The sequence below is a fragment of the Callospermophilus lateralis genome, chromosome 16 (assembly GCF_048772815.1).
Source record: "Callospermophilus lateralis isolate mCalLat2 chromosome 16, mCalLat2.hap1, whole genome shotgun sequence".
NCBI classification, from domain to species: domain Eukaryota; kingdom Metazoa; phylum Chordata; class Mammalia; order Rodentia; family Sciuridae; genus Callospermophilus; species Callospermophilus lateralis.
The window spans coordinates 28,552,036-28,572,662 of NC_135320.1; the positions used below are offsets into that span (position 1 = coordinate 28,552,036).

The window sequence follows — 20,627 nt, forward strand, 5'->3', positions numbered from 1 at the left end:
AAAACAGGGGTAGACTTGATGGCAAGACACTCTAACAGTAAGCCAAGGTAGCCATCCAGCCCCTTCCACCTCCAGTGCTGTTTTCCTGAGTCTTCAGAGAAGGGTTCTGGGACCTCTTTCAGGATGAACTCTCAAATTCCACCCCTAGTAGCTTTGCTGTTTTTTAGCTCTTGTGTGTTATGATTTGACTGTAACTTAATTATAATTGGTGGAGCTTTGCTCACAAGGCGAGTGGCCTAAAAATTCTTTCTTTGCCTTGTAATGAGCCTTTGGTTTTTATTCAGATGAGATATGTAGATGTTTGACATCTTCATGCTCTGACTCTTTCTGCTGTGTGAACCCTCAGCCTTTCTCAGGAATGTGATATATGTCTGGTTTAACCCTGGAGTCATTCCAGTCTAGATACGGCCTGGGTGAGGTTTTCCTGTCCTTCCCTTTGCCCTTTTAGATTAATTGTGTCTTCACCGTTATTTATTCCACCTCTAGTAACTGAAGGGAGACACATTTTTTTAAGTATTCAAAAGGAGGCTACATTAAGTAATGAAGTATCTTTGCTATTTTTCTAAAGAAATGTAGAAAAGAAAGTCAAAGGACAAATATAAGTCTGATAGAGTTTTGTAGCCCTAAAAAAATAAAAAGGGATACATACACAATGCTGGTGGAACTGCAAATTATGCAACCATTATGGAAAGCAGTATGGCGATTGCTCAGAAAACTTGGAATGGAACCACCATTTGACCCAGCTATCCCTCTCCTCGGTCTATACCCAAAGGACTTAAAATCAGCATACTACAGTGACACAGCCACATCAACGTTTATAGCAGCTTAATTCACAATAGCTTAACTATGGAATGAACATAGGTGCCCTTCAACAGATGAATAAAGAAAATATGGTACATATATACAATGGAATATTACTCAGCCTTAAAGAAGAATGAAATTATGGCATTCGCAGATAAATGGATGAAACTGAAGAATATCATGCTAAGTGAAATAAGCCAATCCTCTCCCAAAAAAACAAAGTCTGAATGTTTTCTCTGATATGCAGATGCTAATTCGCAATAAGGAGGTGGGGCTAGGGAAAAATAGAGGAACTTTGGATTAGGCAGAGAGAGAGAGGAGTGAAGGGATGGGAGGGGGGTAAGACAGTAGGAAAGATAGCAGAATGAATCAGACATTATGACCATATGTACATATATGACTACATGAGTAGTGACTCTGCATCATGTACAACCAGAAGAATGAGAAGTTATACTTTTCCATTTATGTATGATGTGTCAAAATGCATTGTACTGTCATGTATAATTAATTAGAACAATTTTTTTAAAAAGCCATTTAACAACCCTTTGTAGTACTTCCAAGATTTCTTGTTTTTTTTTCCTTAAAAAAAAAAAAAAAAGATTAGTTAATGGATAACACTAATCCATACTTGACTTAATATATCTGAAAAGCTGCAAGCTAGTGCTTCTTAAGTCCCACCCTTACATGCACTGGTGTTTCATGAGTGACCAGTATGTTCCAATGCTAATAGCTTCTCCCAATTCACAGAGAACTGAACTTAGTAATGGGATGTTTAAGGTTTGTAAACTTTTCTCCATCTTTGGTTTTGTTACACCATTAGAATCTAGTGAAAAGCATCACTTTGTAAAAACTAGATTTTTCTATTTAGTTCTTAGAGTTACCTCCAATGTTTGAAGTAGCGTTCAGATTCTCTGCCATCCCAAAACACCTTTGAGAACCACTTGTCTTTGCTGCACAAAATAGACTTCACAAATTCTGTAAAGATTCTTGACGAGTCGTCCCCTTTTTCGGTTTTCTCAAATGAAGTCTCACGAGGAGTGTCGTCAAGGTAATTAATTCTTGGTAGCATTACACTACTTCCCAAATATTTCACCTCTTTTATGATTTCCCTATTTTTTCTATACTTTCTTCTTTGTTTTAAAATCTCTATCATTAGTTGAATTTCTGTTATGTGCCAATCATATGCCTCCCAGGTCGCTGGGATTGCAGGCGCCCACCACTCCTACTGGCTGACACTTTATTATGAGACAGGCTTTGCAATTAGATAATTTTGGCCAGTTGGAACCAATGGAAGTGCTCAGAGTTTGTTTAACGTAGATTAGGCTAAGCTATGATGTTTGGCGGAGCAGGTGTATTGAATGTACTTATGATTGAAAGTATTTTCATTTTATGGTGGGTTTATCAGGTTGCAGCCCTTCTGTAAGTCAAGGAGCATCAGTAACTCGCCCCAGGTCACATAGCAATAAATGCTGGGGCCAAGAGATTTTAGTCTTCCTTCCTTCAAAGACCATAACTTTTTCATTATGTTAAGTTCCTCGCCCCACTTTTTCTTCTGTCATATGATCGATCCTCTTTGTTTTTCTGTTTCTTTTTGATTTACATACAGTACAATATGCATATCATAAGAGTTAACCATCTTAACTCTTAAGTGTCGGCTGTAGTGGCATTAAGTTCATCGACTTTGTGCTACAGTCATTACTCCATATCCAGAACTCTTGTCAGCTTGTAAAACTGGAACTTTGCACCCATTAAACTCTAACTAACTCCCTACTATCTCCTTCCCTCCAGCCCCTGGCCACCACCATTCCTCTTTCCATCTGTGAATCTGATTACTGTAGGATCTCACATAAATAGAATTATTTTGTGACTGTCTTATTTCAGTTAGCATAATGACCTCAAAGTTTATCCATGTGGCAAATGTCAGAATTCCTTCTTTGTAAGAAGGATAACTATTCCATTGTGTGTGTGTGTGCCACATTTTGCTCATCTGTCTATTCACTGATGAACACATGAGTGGCTTCTGCCATTTGGCTCTTCTGACAGTGCTGCTGTGAACATGGGTGCTGCCTTCTGTTTTGAGTGCACATTTCTCTTCTAACTAACGAGTAGGCTTGTCTGGGGCCCATTGCCTATTCCCTCTGACAACACCAAAACCTAGAAAATGACTGCCTAACTGTTGAAGCAATGGGTCATTCCCCTCTTTATTGGGAGGGACCAGGTATTTGTAGTCTTCTTTTCAGGTTTGGTTTTGCATGATAATGATTTTCATTTGCTTCTGAGTCTATATTTCTGTCCTTTGTTATCCTTGGATGGAACTCTTTATACCTTCATAGGACTTGTGTCAAACAGCCAAGCAACAAGCAACCCATATTTACTGAGTGCAGGTCATTGGTGGGGGGTGGGGGGCGTGCTGAGACAGTGCATAGTCAAGGGGTGTGGAGAGGTGGGAAGCAGAAGTAGAAGTTTGGTTTGCAACTTCTAACCCTCCAAACTGGGACATTTGGTAATGACTGGAAACACTTCTGATTGTCACAAGGGGTATGGGGCATGACACTGCATTCTAGTGAATGGAGGCCAGGGATGCTAATAAACATCTTCCTGCACAAGACAGCAGAAAATTATCTGATCCAGATATAATCAATGCTGAGCTTGAGAAGCCCTGCAATATGTAATATTGCTCAATTTATATTGATAATTCATCTAGTAAGGAAAATAAAATGACACTAATCATTTTCTGAAGAAAAGTGTCTTTGTGATAATATGGTTACTTGAAATCAAACTATCATTTCTCATGTTATAAATGTGACTATTTACTAATGCAGTATAATTTCAAGTGAAACTTTAATATCTATAGAAAACTAGTGAAAATTTCACTATAAAAGCATAACTTAGCATTTAATGTATTAATATCATAATTAATATATATCTTAAAAGTAATATTCACTTTATAAGGAGATGATCATAAACTCATAGCTTATAAACTTACTTAGGATTAGAAAGACATCATGTAACTGGCTCCTCCTGCATATTCTATCTGCATATTGCTTTGTTTAGACTAGCATTATATTTAGATCCTGGTCCCCATACAGATCACTTAGGAGGAAGTGCTAGAGGCTCTATAGGATGTTTTGTAGCATTGATTTAAAATATTCCTTGGATAACCCACTTGCATAGCAGATGATGCTAAAAATATAAACAAAATTCATTCCCAATCTGCCCATTTTTCTCATCCAGAATACTAGTGGGGAAACACCTCATTTGGTTATCTACTTTCTGGTCACTGGATTTAAGACTCATTTCTTCCATAAAATGAAACTTGAACAAAGAAAGGAGCTAAAGAATCATTTGGAGGTGTGTAGTCCATGGAGTCAGTGATCAGGAAGTTGTCCTGTATGGGAGCCACCAGGGCATGTATGTAAATGCTTATCTGAATAAACAAGCATCTCTTAGGACTGGCTGGAATAATTACAGGGCTTGAAATAAGAACAAAATGCCTCATCACCTCTCCCCATCCTTTTGCACAACTTCAGTGTAGGGCAATGAAAATTGATATTCATAATAAACATCCTGAAATTCTTTTTTAATAAATAGTTTAGTTGTAGAGATACACAATAACTTTATTTTACTTATTTTTTTATGTGCTGAGATTGAATCCAGTGCCTCACACAGGTCAGGCAAGTGCTGTACCACTGAACCACAACCCCAGCTGAAATTCTTTCTTAATCATCAAAGGAAGCATAAATTCAGGCTTAGTATCCTGATTCTATCTGAAAGTTTGTTATAAAAGGGGCTTCCCGCATGTGGACAGTAATTGATCCTCAGATATCTGAACCCCCCACCCCAAAGCTCTACTCAAAGCCCATGTTTGTCTTGTCTGTTCCAGGACATGGGAAGAAGGCAAGGTGCTCATCTTTGACGACTCCTTTGAGCACGAGGTGTGGCAGGACGCCTCGTCTTTTCGGCTGATATTCATCGTGGATGTGTGGCACCCAGAGCTGACTCCCCAGCAGAGACGCAGCCTTCCAGCCATTTAGCAGGAATTCATGCCGACTTGGGACACTCTGGAGAGAGGCTACCTTTCTGGACCCCTTTGATGTGGAGATAGGTTCAAATACCGTGGCTCTTAATTCCCTCAACTTGCAGCCTGAAAAATTCTGAGCTTCCTCCCAGGGTTAAAAGACACTAAAGGGAATGTTTGCTTCACTGCGATTCATTTAGAAAACACCCTGCTGTGTTTCCATCCCATGACAGTACTGATCATATGCCCGTATTTAGGGCGAACACTTGATAGCCTCTACCTTGCCAGCCAAAGATATTTTTTCCACACAGAATACGTCTGAATCAGTGAACAATAAGAACATTTGTAGAAACTGTGAATGGATTGCTTAAGTTTGTAATTTTTCTATGCATTTATATTTTCCTAAGGTAGCTAAACTATTTTGGCATTACGTACCACTACTTTTTTGTCGACTTTAATGACAAGCTTTGCAAATGCTTTACTTCTAGTCATTTAATAGTAAATTTCCTGGTGAACTCAGACTTCTTTATTTTAATCTTTTTTTTTTTTGTAGTAAAAGACACGCATTAAAATGGTCATTTTGTTTTCCTAATGCAAAAGAGAAAAGTGTAATTATGCCTGTATCTATGACCTGTACTGATTCTTGCCCTTGAGTCTGTTTGCTTCTTTATCTTCATTGAGCTCCAGTGTTTGCTCTGCTTAGTGTGCTAATGGTGGAAATATTTCAAAAATCTTGCTGCTTTCTAAGAGAAATTTTTTACATTGAAAAAAGGACATGAAATATTTTATATTATGATATCAAAATGTCACATGTAAATTTTTTAATGCCAAGTATTAGGGCTTGCTGCAAATAATGGAAAATGTGCAGAAGTAAAAATTATTTCAAAGGATTAAGTCAATAGGTAGTGGCAAGAGTCTCTCTGCCTTCTGTGACATCATTGGTTGGGAATCAAGAGTATCTTCACCTATTGTAGATCTGAGTGAATGGCAAGAAGATAGCACTTTCCATTCTTTAGATGGTTTGCATATAAATTTTGTAAATATGGAGCAGCAGAGTAGATGGTTCCCAGGAATGCTAGGATCTTTGTGCCAAGTGTAGGAGGTGAGATTGCTTTCTGCTTCAAAAGAATTTGAAGAACTCTTCCATCTCCCTATCTTAAGAAACTTCTGCCATTTAAACATCATTTTTTAAATAAAAATTAATACTCATACTTAGTTTTAATGTTACCCATAGCATAGAAATAACTATTGAAAGTGATCTTGCCTGCTCATTCCAAAGACAATCAAGTCAACAATGTAATAAAATGCGAATGCATTTGATTTTATGTCTTTAAAATTAAAGCAAAAAGTGTTAGCTATAAGAATGTAATGATATACCTGCACTGAATTCTAAGCCAATATGAACAAAAATGCTACAGAAGTGGCACATAGGTCACTGGATTTCATGCACAGGTAGAAAGAAACACTTGTGCTTTCTTTCCCTTCTAATGACAAAGGAAGAGGCTTTATCTTGTTTAAAGAGTAATTCTTTAATGCTGAAAGTGAACTTTTTTCCTTGACCTTAATGGCATTAACTTTTGATAGAAGGGCTTGCAAAATATTTTTCGTGTTCCTAAAGTATTTGTCATGTTACATTTTGACAGTGTTAAAAAATCCCACTAAACCAGATGGAGAGACATGGGAGGAAAAATATCAAAATTAATTACAGAAATAAAAAGGCATTTGTGTTCTTCAGTATTTATTAAACAGAGGAAATGACTGACAAAGGGCAATACAATCCAATGTTCATGTAGTAACATTCATGTCACTTACTGAATTTGGTTTCCTATGTATATTGCATACACATAAAGAAATTCAAACCATAAGTTCTGATTTTTTGAACCATCATCTTACATTCATTTAATAAAATTCTGGAAAAGAGTAAAAACTAACTCTTAGCTTGGCAAATATAATGTGTTATTTAAAATTGGGTCACTACAATAGGATTCTAAATATTTCCAAATGAAAAGCCAGAGTATTATTACTGCCGCAAAGGGCTGTCAATAACTGACTCCCAATAGCCTTTTTAATATTTGTATCCCACATCTGTTTTATAAACCCAAGCAATAAAGTGGATTTTTTCATTCATTTCAATTCTTCCTTTTCCTTACCTGTATGTTGGTACATAAGAAAAATATTTCAGATTGCATTCATAGAATTATTTCAGTGTTTTTATCTTGGATTTGAAATGTCTACACAAAATGAACATGTCTTATTTATACTGTGATATGATTGAGACATTTTTAATTGTTTTAATTTATTTCTTCTTCAAGGGTGAAATATAAAAATGACTTATTATTTTCTCCCAGTAGAAAAAAATTAAAACATTAGATCCATGGAGAAAGAGTGTAATCAATGGTTAAGATTAGCAATATCTATTGGGGGTGATTATGGCCAGCTAAATCACTCACTTCTTTCCTTTGAATTGTTCAGCTAACAAATCAACCCTCCCAAATATTTTCCAAATATTTAAAATGCAAAATCATTTTACTGTCCATTATCAACTAAAAAATTTTTATTTGACACTGAGCATTAATTGATCCAACTAATAAATGTCAATGTCATGCTGGTCAAATCAGAGATATCTAAAAATATACAACTGGTCTTGAGAAACATGGTACAAATAAGGATATCATATTCTATGATATCTGTTCATTTTATATCTAATTTCCTTTGAATGTGTAGTTGGGGATTCCATTTCTACAGAGAATAGATAAAGAAATAAAATGATCTTTGGCATTTCATCCTGCATTCCTGGTCTTATCTTAATACTTGCATATTTAGCCATCCATGATTGGATATCTACCCACTTAGCAATGGCTGGGCCATTTCTCCATACCTTCAATGATTGCAGGAGGGTGGGGAGTTAAATGGTTTGGTAGCATATTTCTTTGCTGTAGTGGCACATTAATCGCTGATACATTTTTTCAAAGAGATCCCTTCTCTCTACAGACACATTCTGGACTAATAGCTTCTCAGGATGCCTATGGTACATCACATTGCTAAGATGAAATAATCATATTTCAAACTGCATGTGCCATCCTTTGAAGTCAGCTCATCATATACAGCTGGTGACCTAACAAAAAGATGTAAAGTCAAAATAATTTTTCGCAGGATATCAAAATAAGAAAACTTTGCAAATAGCCAGACCTATGAGAATGTGCTCTTAGGCTGAACAATTTGATGCTGGTGATGAGGTCAAAGAAAATAATTCAATAAGAATGGAAATTAGTGGAGATACTGTTATCTCAGGGTTCTGCATTGCATTAATCTTGATACTCATCTCTGCACAGTTTGACTCTGGTGTGTTTACTTAATTTGCCAAAAGTGAAGAAGATTCCTGTGTGATTTCTCAGAAAAATCATTGTTCTAATGCAGTGTGTAAATCAAATTTAGTTTTTCACTTTTTAAATTCATTTGATACTTTAAGTGTGTGGGGAGAGAGAATTTTTTTTAACATAAAAGCCAAAAATCTTGCTTCATCCTCCAATCCCCTTATTTTTAAAAAAAATAAAAAAAAAAGAACGAAAAAAAAGCATCTCTCAAATCCTTGTTCAACTTTGGCTGCTCAGACCCTTGGCTGGTGACAGTCATCTCTGGGGTCAAGAGTGGAGGACCTCGCGTCGGGCAGGATGCACATGTCCATGTGGGTCGGTTGCGCGTGTGCTTCCTGTTTAGCTGATAGCACTGAAGGCCGGTGTGCAGGAGCATCGGGGTGACTCTGGGTTCAGTCCAGAGCCAAGAGAGGCTGAGTGTTCTCATTCTCTCCCTTCTCCTCATGTTTCAGGGTCCCAGCTTCTACAACGGACTGAGATCTAATGAAGAGGGAGAGAAAAACACATTTACAAACAACTCATGGTGGCAACAATTTTGAAGTCTTGGGTGCATTCTGAATTTCTATTCCCCTCTCTTATCAGAACACTCAAAAGAACTATTTAATTTTTCCCTTTGGGAATCTCTGCATTTCTGCATTTCTACATTTTCCTGCATTTCTACACCATGTTTTTATGGAGAGAAACATTGGAGTCTTGGGATCGTCACAGAAATTCCTTCTGTTGGGGAGAAACGTATACAATAGAAACAATAATAGCATCCTCCCTTAGGGGTGTGAAAATGGAATAAGTTCATAAATGTACAGAACTTCTTAGAATAATGCCAGGTGTATACATAACAAATTTTATCGTTATTACATGTTACATTGGAGAATCTCAAGACCACCTTTATATTTGATAATTTGATAGGACTCATAGGACACAGCAAAATTGTTACACTCACAGTTATGGTTTATTACAGCAAAAAGATACGTATTAAAATCAGCAAAAGTACAAAGGTGCATGAAGTGGAGTCAAAGAGACCAGGTGTAAGCTTCTGGCTGTCCTACCAGTAACATGATATGGACAGAGCTTAAATTTCTCAGTAGTGATATTTGACAATATATGCTAGTGTTATCAGTCAAGGAAGCTTCCTGGTTAGTGTCCAGGGTTTTTATTGGGGGGTTGGTGAGTCACATAGGCCTGCAATTCCTGTAACTGACCTTAGCTACTCAATCTTCAGCCTCTGTCCCCCACCTTCCTTCCAGAAGATATCAAACGGATACAGTGTTAGGTATACCAAAGTTAGGTTTACAGCCATTTGCTGTAAAATCACACTGTTAGCATAAACTATCTGGCAAAGCCTAAAGCCTTAGATGTACAAAGACATTCTTATGAGGCATGCTATTCCAAGGGCTCAGAGGACCCAGTCAAAGTCCAGTCCTGAGACTTTTAGATTGTGCAGGGTTTGGATAACTCAGGTTTCCTGAGCTCACTATTTACTGTGTGTGTGTGTGTATAATTTTTACATGTTTATATGAAAATTATGCTCATTTAAATAATCCAATTTAATAATTTGTCAATGTTTAAAATAACTTGGTTTTAGTATGTGAACATCTATTGAACATCTATTGCATGCATATCTTATGATCTTTGTCAGCTGGAAAATAATTTCAGTTGTAATTACTTAAAGATTTTGGAAAGAGATCATTATTACTCCAATATAAAAGGACAAATCAGAAATTAAAGATCATTACTATTATTGCAACAATGGTGACAATAGGAGAGTGTTCCATAAATGTTCACTTCAATTTCATGCCAAATGATTTATGTAAATTATCAGTTTTAGTTCTTAGCAACAACTGTGGGAGGCAGGTGATGCTTCTATTTCATAGGAAAGAGAATAAAGGTTCAGAGCATTTCAAGAACTTCTCTAATCTTTACAGCCATTAAGGGAGGCAGAACCTAACTTTACCTAGTGTTGATTGATACAAGGAACAGAAAAGTTTAAAATTCAGAAGACATTAAAACAAGCAATAAATATGACAACCCAGGAGCACAACTGTCCACATTGGCTACCTCCTTCCAGCACCTTGGACAGCTGCCTAACTACTTTGCCCTGAGGTCCTGGTGAGAATGGAGGGAACTGGTCATCATTTACTTTTAGAAACTTTAAACCACAATTCTCTTACTCTGTCATGTGGGTTGATTTTATTTTATTACATAGCATGTGAACCACAGGCAGAGTTCAAATTTCATCTATAGTTATAGTTGAAGATTCTTCTAGGTCAATCTGGTAGGAGATCCTTAATAAGGGGCCATACACACCTCCTCTTGGACATATTCACCTTGAGAAACCTACTCCCCTATCCCCTTCTGAAGTTTTCCCTTGCATTGAACCCCAGTCTTCCTTTCAAAACTTTATGTACTGTTTCTGGCTCTGCTTTGGAATCATCAAATTGCCATCATCCCCTTGTGTCCATGGGGGGATTGGTTTCAGGATCCCCATGAATATCAAAATCACAAATGCTCAAGACCCTTATATAAAATGGCATAGTATTTGCATACAACCTATGCACATCCTCTTGCATAAATCATCTGTAGATTACTTAGAATACCTATTACAATGTATGTTGCTATGCTGTGTTGTTTAGGAAATGATGACAAGAAAAACTGTTTATAACTGTTCAGTACAAACAAAATATATATATGGTGGGCCTAAATATACAGTACACATCAACAGCAATAAAATGGTTTTTTCCCTGAAAATATTTTCTGTGGCCAGTTCAATCCATGATATGGAACCCCCAATACAGAAGACTGATCATCTATACCATCCATTCATTAGTCCATATAACAGTTATTTAATTATTTGTCTGTGCCTTCCAGCCATACCACATCCCTCACAGAAGTTAATCAAATACCTCTGTGACAAGATCTCTAGACCTTACTACCTCCATACTTTCCTGTCTCTATCAGTTGTATGGATTACCCATTGTAGTCCTGATGTGACCTCAGGGTGAAATGATTGCTTCTTTTATTTATTTATTTTTTATTTTGGTACACTTTATTGAGCTTATTTTAGTTTTGTTGGCACTAATGTGATAAAACAATGAAAAGCTAACTGTATTTATACATACTCCTGTTCACCCATTTTTCTCCCATCTTGAAGGTGAGTATTAAATTTTATCTTTTTGAATTTGCCTATGTTTTCAACCTATCTCCATTCTTTTGGGTCCTACATTTGTTTATCCATCCAAGTTATTATCTGTGACTTTAATGAGTATTGAGTTTGTGTCTACACTTTCCCTTCCCCTGCTATAGAAAGCGTTTATGGAGAAAATCAACAAATTCCCAAATAATGAGTTTTCAATCATCTGTTCACCCTGACTCATGCTAAGAAATGCTTGGGAACATCTGCTATATGCCAAAGACTATGAACAAATGTGTAGAAACCTTCATTCTGTTATGGAAACACTGCTTCAGCTTACCCAGCCATAAACTTACAGACAGACTTGCATTCACTGAACACTCATCCTAAATCCAGCAGCTGGGTAGAGGCAATTGGGGACAGAGAAAGTGTTAATAGCTAAAGAAGGAAAGGACGGAAGTGGAATCTATCCTCCACACAGTGACATCACTCACCATCTTTTCTCATGTGACAAATACTCACTCTCCCCTCCACAAGGAGTAAAACTGGGACCTACATTATTTCTTTCAGTGATATACTATAAATGAACATCTGGAAGACAATCTGTCTTATCTCTGCCAATAATCTTAATACCTTCATTGAATGGTAACTTTATGGTTTGGATGTGAGTTGTCCCCCAAAAGCTCATGTGTAAGACAATGCAGGAAGGTTTGGAGGAAAAATAATTGGGCTATAACCCTAGCCTAATCAGTGAATTGATCCCTGATGGGACTGATGGGATTAACTGAGTTGTAACTGGAGGCAGGTGAGATATTGGGGCATGGCTTTGGGGTAGATATTGTGACGTTTCTCTCTCTCTCTCTCTCTTCTCTCTCTCTCTCTCTCTCTCTCTCTCTCTCTCTCTCTCTCTCTCTCTCTCTTCCTCTCTCCCTCTTTTCCTCCCTCCCTTCTCCCTCCCTTCCTTCCTCCCTCTCTCCCTCTCTCCCCTCCCCCTCTCCTTCTCTGCTTCCTATTCACCATGTGAGCTGGTTCCCTCTTGCCATACTCTTCAACCATGATGTTCTTTGCCTCACCTGGAGCCCTAAGGAATGGATCTGGATTCTATGGAATAAGACTTCTGAAACCATGAGTCTTCAAATAAACCTTTCCTCCTTTACAGCTATTCTGGTTGGGTCATTTAGTCACAGTAGCATCAATAGCTGACTAAAACAATAAACTAAAACAGAACAATTCTCAGATGCTGAGCATGAGGAGCCAAACATAACATTTTTATCCTAGTCTATGTTTTTCCTCGTTGAGAAAATGACCAAAGCCTCTTTAATTCAACATAATTTGATTTCCTTGGTCACACATTGAGCATTTGATATAAGCAGCACATTATATTATAAATATTTTAAATTCACTGGAAAAAGTAGAAAGAAAAATATTGCTTTTCAAATAATCTAGTATTTTTAAAAGACATCAAGAGAAAAACCTTTCTTAAATCTTATCCTTAGTCCATTTGAGTGAGTCAAAATACTCTCTGGGAAAACTAACCAACTGCTGACTGATAAAAATGTCTCCATCATGGTGTCCTTAGTTCCTGAGCCATGGAGAAGCCACTTGCCCTAAGGTTTTGTTGTCCCATTCACTCATGGTGGTGACCTCTGCATTCAGTGGCTTTGCCTTCTCACAGTGAGTTTAACACTTCTGCTAAAATAAACATTTCTCTTGGGTCCTCTTTCCACATTGAAAGCCAGCTTAACCTTGTGATTTTGTTATTTCACCAATCATTATATTAGTGGGGCAGCAGGCAACTCAAAGAAAGTTTTCACTGTAGCTTGATAGCCACATTTTTCCTCGTATCTTTGTCTGTCTGCCTTTCTCTCTCTTTCCTTCCCTGTCTTCTTCTCTACATCCTCCTTTGCCTCCTCCTCTTATCTTTTCATTGGTTTTCCCCCAAATTGGAACTTTCTCCACTTTATGGCACTTAACATCTAGAGCTGTAGTTTAATGTCTACTGATTCCAATGATGATTAAATTCCAGAAAGAACAAGATGAATATGAAAAATGTTGGCCATGAGCCAAGCCCTTCTGCATAGATCTACAACTGAACTGAGAGTCGTCTTCTCAGGCAGAGGTATCCATGCAAAACTTTGTTTAGCTGCCTTAACTCAACAGCTAATAATCACCTGTATTTTGCTTACTTGTGAATTGCATAGCTCAATACCTTCTTGAGCTATGTGGACCCCTGAAAGGGGAACAGGATCTCTGTTTTTCAACCCCAGGCATGCACCAGGAGTCATAGGACACCAGGGCCACATGGAGCTTCAAAGGTGGTTCAGTTGAGACTGCATTTGAATCATGAGCTACAATTTGTTTTTCAGGAATCAACCGTATCATTACATCAGGAAGGATTCTACAGTACTACTTTTATTTTTTAAAGTCAACAATAGATTGGGCTTTGTAGCAAAGCACAGAATTGTCTAACACCTAGTTGAACCCATAGAAGGACTTCTAAACACAAATAAAGATTTTTTTTCTTTTAAGAAGGTAAGCTAAGTAATTATATTAAGCATTTTTTTTTCTTCCAATAACTTCTAGTGTCCAGGAAATCCACACCACTGATTTTGTGGTCTTGTGATGAATATCCCCTCTTCAAGTGTAAAATGTAGATATGAAAAAGCCCACATCATGGGGGTGGGGATAATGGTGTTTAGATCAATTAAGGCACATATAATATTTAGTTCAGCATCATATGGGTATACATGCAGATAATTTTAGCTCTTATTATTCTCCCCCATTGTTATGGTTTGGATTGTGTATGTCTCTCAAAAGCTCCTGTATTGAAGGCTTGGTCTCCAGCTGAGAGCACTAAATGGTAAGGTGGTGGAAATTTCAGGAGCCCTGTTGGAGGAAGTAGGTCATTGGGGAATGCTCTTGGTGGGATATTGGGATCTTGGCACCTTTCTCTCTCCCTTAGCTTCCTGACTGCCATGAGGTAAGCAGCTCCCCGCCATATGTTTCAGCCATGATGTACTGTGCTGCTACAGGCCCAAAGCAAGATAGCCAAGTAACCATGAACTTGAAACCAGGAACCAAAATAAACTGTCCTCCTTTTAAGTTCTTAATCCCAAGTATTTTACCACAAAATAGCTGATGAACACACCCATTTACACATAAGAAAATTAAGGTCCAGGAATATTGAGTTTTTATTTATGAATCTAGTCATGAAGCATGAATTAAGCTCCACGTTCCTGTAGCCCCATTATAAAAATAAACAATAGTTTGTGCTGCCACGTGACATAATCTGGTAGTAAATAAAAGACTAACATTTCCAAATGGATGAAGACAATTATTTTAACAATTCAAAATAAGTAATGAAATTATTCCACAGGAAAACTAACTTTATTATCTTATTTTATATCTTATATAATTTTTAGAAGTAACATAAATTTTCATCTGCTTAACAGTTATTTATGCAGCTTTGAGTGCAGTGTAGTTGTAGTTGCTTTCAACTGTAGAAAGCAATATAGGGTTTCTTTCTTTATAATGTCTTAAATAACACCCTTGATAAGAAGATTAAAGAATATTTGTACGACATATATTCTTCTGTTCAGCTACCAGCCTCTTCATTATCAGAATCATCCTAGCAGGCAACATGATTGTGCTCAGTGGGAACAATTAATGCTTACTGAACCAGATAAATACATTTAAAAATTTTTTAGTAAAAGAGAAGCCTAAGTATTTCTCACATAAAGCAGCAAATCCTTTCCTTTCAAAGTGAACAAATAAACATATAAATTTCCCTCTCCTTTGACAGTACAATTTGCCACCATTTATTGAAGTGAAATATAAGCAATCCAAGGAAAATAAATATTCTGTTTTTGAGGTGAGTCAAACATTCAACTCACAGCTGTTACCTACACATGCACCATAACTCACATTTTAATATATCATGTATTTCTATTAAAATGTGATGGACTTGGCACCAACTACCAATCTTATAAGAGGAAACACCCAAGGGAAAAAAAAAACATATGCATCTTCAAATAGGGAAAAGGCAAGTTGTTTTGATGAAATTGGGTTCATATATAAGTAGACTAAAGATGACCTATCCAGTGCGAGGCCTTAATCACAGGTGATCATTGGGGACTTGAAACTGGGACAGACTGAATGGAGAGGGTCTGTAAAGGTAATGTACACATAGAGCTTTGAAAACTTGGTATGAAAAGAAAGAATGTGATATGACTATTTCTTTAACATTAGGGATGTAGCACCCACCTGGCATGGGTAAAGCCTTGGTCTGATCTCCAGAATCACATGCACACACAAAAAAAGATAAATTATGTACACACACACACACACACACACACACACACACGTGTGTGTGTATTTCTTTAAATTACATATTGAAATTATATTTTGCATATGTTGTGCTAAACTAATCATTAAAATTAATTTCCTCTGTTTCTTTGTATTTTGTGATATGGTCATAAGAAAAAGTTATATTTGTGGCTTGCATTATGTTTCCACTGGGTAGTGTTGGTTTCAAGCCTAATGTACTCCATTATGTACATTATGTACTCCATTATGCTGTGACTGATTCTAGAATAATCTACTAATCCTCATTGACACATCCATATAGTTATTTTAAAGAGTCTCAGTGGACATCAACATCACCTACATCATCCTGTGCCTGTCATTGATAACATTCCTGAGCCCTTATACCATATTAACTCGTCCAGTTCTTACACTGCCCCAAAAAGCCCCACATGACAATAGAGTGGATCCTAAGTCTCACTTGTGGCTTGAATTCTAACTAGAAACTTGACTAGATTAGATTTCATCCATCTGTTATTTTTTTAGATGAGTTTGAAACTTTCTTTAATTTTATCTCTAAATGAAAAAATATTACTCCAGAAATTAGCAATTGTGCTTATTTCAATTTTTCAAAGTATTTTCTTATGTTATTTTTTCACCCAAGCTATTATTTCTCTCACTTTTTTTTATTCAGGCTAACTCTGCCATTTGTTCTTGAAAACAGTTCAGCTTCATTTTTTAAAATTCTACAACTTGAACTCCAACTTTAAGCTACTTTGTTCACCAATGACACAGCTGAAGAAAAAGTAGCTTTTTCAACCCCTTAGGATTGGTTTCCCTCTTTTGTGAGATTATAGAATTGCTACTGTAACATGTAGTGTGATATAATGAAGCTTCTCCTTGACATTTAACTACCCTGAATTAATTATGCATTCTTGATTGAATAAAAAGTGCTACAGAAAGAAATTTAAACTAGTTGAAGAAAAATAAGTTCTTTTTGAAAATAGTATAACAATATTAATTTTATGTTATAGCTACTTTTTTCTACTATTGTTCATAAACATTCTTGGAGAGGCAAGAATGTTTGTGGTGGGGGCGGGGATTACCGAGGATTGAACTCAGAGCCACATCCCCACTCCTATTTTGTATTTCATTTAGAGACAGGGTCTCACTGAGTTGCTTAGCACTTTGCTAAAGCTGAGGGTGACTTTGTTTTTTTTTTTTTTTTTTTTTTTTTTAATTAATTTTTATTGTAGGTTGTTCAAAACATTACATAGTTCTTGATATATCATATTTCACACTTTGATTCAAGTGGGATATGCGCTCCCATTTTTACCCCATATACAGATTGCAGAATCACATCATTTGCACAACAATTGATTTACATATTGCCATTCTGGTGTCTGTTGTATTCTGCTGCCTTTCCTATCCTCTACTATCCCCCCTCCCCCCTCCCCTCCCCTCTTCTCTCTCTACCCCCTCTACTGTAATTCATTTCTCCCCCTTATATTTTTCCTCCTTTCCCCTCACTTCCTCTTGTATGTAATTTTGTATACCCCTGAGGGTCTCCTTCCATTTACATGCAATTTCCCTTCTCTCTCCCTTTCCCTCCCACCTCCCATCCCTGTTTAATGTTAATCTTCTTCTCATGCTCTTTGTCCCTACTCTGTTCTTAGCTACTCTCCTTATATCAAAGAAGACATTTGGCATTTGTTTTTAAGGGATTGGCTGGCTTCACTTAGCATAATCTGCTCTAATGCCATCCATTTCCCTCCAAATTCTATGATTTTGTCATTTCTTAATGCAGAGTAATACTCCATTGTGTATAAATGCCACATTTTTTTTATCCATTCGTCTATTGAAGGGCATCTAGGTTGGTTCCACAGTCTTGCTATTGTGAATTGTGCTGCTATGAACATGGATGTAGCAGTGTCCCTATAGTGTGCTCTTTTTAGGTCTTTAGGGAATAGACCGAGTAGGGGAATAGCTGGATCAAATGGTGGTTCCATTCCGAGCTTTCCAAGAAATCTCCATACTGCTTTCCAAATTGGCCGCACCAATTTGCAGTCCCACCAGCAATGTACAAGAGTACCCTTTTCCCCACATCCTCGCCAGCACTTGTTGCTGTTTGACTTCCTAATGGCTGCCAATCTTACTGGAGTGAGATGGTATCTTAGGGTGGTTTTGATTTGCATTTCTCTGACTGCTAGAGATGGTGAGCATTTTTTCATATACTTGTTGATTGATTGTATGAGGGTGACTTTGAACTCATGATCCTTCCTGCCTCAGTCTCCTGAGCGCTGGGATTACAGGACTGCATTACCACATCCAGTGAGGCAGATAAATTAATGGAAGAGAACTCAACTAGGGATTAGGAGCCCCTTCTTGTACCCTGTGACACTCTCTGTACAGCTGTAGAGTAAGTTACTCAGCTTCTCTGATTCCAAATATAATTACCATCTTGGGCAGAATGACCCTTTTAGCACCAAGTTTTCATGAATGCTACCAGTCTGGGTTACCATCACCACTTTTTCTTGAAATAATTAAATTTCAGTTTTTAAAATTATACAACTTAAACTTTAGCTAATTTGTCCAAAAAGTCTAACCACCTCTCTACCTGAACATTTGTTTTCATCTCTTTCTAGGAAATCATAGAAATTCTAAAAATGACAGAAGTTGGGAAGATGCAGAAAGACTTTTCTTAAGTTGGTACCTGCTCAGTACATTTAGGTTTCATGAATTTAAAAAACAAAAACAAAAACAAACAAACAAAAAAAACCTTTAAAAACATTTTCACTTCCAAAAGTTTCTAAGTATTACATTCAAAGCTTCCCAGTGCTACTTAATAAGTATTTTCCTGTGACACTGTTAAAACATTTTAGTTTATTTCAAGTATTGCATTGCAGCAGATGCTTTGTCCTTTGGCCACAATTGCCTACTGCAGAGAGTAGCAGACTCTCTTCAGACTGACCTGCAGTCATCCAGATGTGCACAAATATTCTAGTCAGCACTCAGGAACTCTTGTTTGTCACTTCTAAAATCAGCTTGAGACTGTTTTGGGAAAGAATATTTCAAAACACATTTTATCTGGCTATTTTTAGAATTATCATCCACGGAAGAGTTTTCTGTCACTACAGCTGTTCATCATCATCAACCACAGCCATTTATTGAAAACTTCCTATATACCAGCTTCTACACTAAGTAATTTAGTCTGATTTATCTTTGTTTAATCCTCACAGTAATCTTCTGAAGTGAGAGTTACTAATTCCATTATACAAATCAGGAACCTAAAAATTTCAGTTATGGAATTAGAATGGGAACCTAGATCTGACTCTAATCTGCATTCTTAAACACAATGCTGAACCGGACAAGAAATACCTGCAATTTGGTTAGAAACTACAAGGCAGAAGCCTATATGTTCTTGTCAATGCATTTAATATTCAAATTCTTATAGATGCATTCCTCCCATTGGTATTAATAAATGTAATAGTTAATATAATCATATATTATTTATAGAACCTCTATCTTAGGCATAGTAAATGAAGTCAGGAAAAAAGCAGATCTTCATTGAGAAACAAAAGTGCTCTAAGAATCAAAGGTTATGGAATTGTATGTTCGTTTCTAGTTAACAGTCAGATATTTAATAATATATTTAATAATACTTCAAGATCCTTTCTTCCCAATATGCAGCATTCACCCAGCTACCTCAGAACACCCAGGGAGAACAGCAGTCAATTCTGTGAGTTGATTTGAAAAGAGAAAGGGAGCAGATTAGATTAACTGAGAACAGAGCTCAGTTGCCAGAGACCAATCAGTTCAGAAACTTAAAGATACAGAGGCGGGCTGGGGATAAGGGACAAGGAAGGCCTTGGTGACACTAGCAGCTACAAGCAGACATTATGCTTAATTTACTTAAAAAGGGGTTTATTGTTCCTTATAAAACTATGCATTCCAGCCCGATGAACTCATCTATCTCCATTTTTCATCTATAAAATGAGGATAAATGATTGCCATATTTTCCAGAGCTATGAAAGATAAAAAAATAGAATGAAGTCCTTGAAGCTCTTTGAAGGAGAAATTATTTAAATTAGACATGTTTATCATGTTTCTAACACTTCCCTGAGTATGGTCATTCTGAGCATGAACAGCCTGCCGTATCTGATAACAAAGACAGCCCATGTTTATGCACTTGAAGAAAGTAGAAGACCACAAACTGAGAAAATAGAGTTGTAGATTATTTACACAATAAATTATTCTTAATTTTACTAGCAATTGAACAAAGAATTCTTTAAGAAAGAGTCACTCTGTCACACCTGACTTATGAGAGTATTCAAGGTCAGAATAGAGTGTGTTGTGGTCACAAGCTTCATTGGAACCTAAGGTATCCGAGCAAGATCTATGAACCTCTTAGGAGCCCCATCTGTATCTGAACCAGTCCACTCTCTTTTGCAATCACTCAGTATTCTGTGTGCATAGGTTGATTGAGCTTTGAGGATTGGGAGGCACTACTGCATGCATTTTTATGTGAGTTCATGTATTTTGAGATGGTCAAAAGGAGCATTAGATTTATGCATTTCTAGTGTGTAGATATTTCTGGAGATTTTTTTTCTATTGCCAATTATAACTTAAATAGCAACACAGAAAATGACTGCAGGTGCTTATACCACCTGCTTTGAATAGAGTCCTTTTTTAAAAAAATTAGACTGGCATAAAGAGCTGTCAGTCAGCATTAGAGCATCCCTAATTATCACACTGCCTCGGAAATAGGTGGTTCATACCTCTGTGAAGTTTCTGGGATGGAACTAGATTACAATGTTCTAAAGCAGGTAGAGAAATGCCAGAGGTGTCGTAGTTGAGAGGATGTTGATGACTCAGTTCATGTTCAAGGTGAGTTTGAAAAGGATGGCTAGTGGTCTTTATAAAAACTACCTTTCATGGGTGTGCTTTTTGTCAAATAAAAGTATGTTAGTGGGTCTCCTTTGATATCCTCAACTTGAGTATCCGT

The 20,627-nt window shown here is 36.9% G+C and overlaps 2 protein-coding genes across 7 annotated transcripts in view; one reads left to right on the forward strand and one right to left on the reverse strand.

Annotated features, from left to right (window-relative positions):
• The window catches only part of Asph (aspartate beta-hydroxylase), a 208,121-nt gene extending 200,519 nt beyond the window's left edge, over window positions 1–7,602 (forward strand). For all 6 annotated transcript variants that reach the window (XM_076836295.1, XM_076836296.1, XM_076836297.1 and 3 more), the window contains one exon: window positions 4,685–7,602. In XM_076836295.1, coding sequence (XP_076692410.1) covers window positions 4,685–4,835 — 151 coding nt within the window. In that variant the 3' untranslated portion in view covers window positions 4,836–7,602. The remainder of the gene's footprint in view (window positions 1–4,684) is intronic.
• A 983-nt stretch (window positions 7,603–8,585) lies between these two features.
• The window catches only part of Clvs1 (clavesin 1), a 185,480-nt gene continuing 173,438 nt past the window's right edge, over window positions 8,586–20,627 (reverse strand). The window contains exon 5 of the mRNA XM_076836305.1: window positions 8,586–8,673. Within this exon, the coding sequence (XP_076692420.1) occupies window positions 8,586–8,673 (88 nt within the window). The remainder of the gene's footprint in view (window positions 8,674–20,627) is intronic.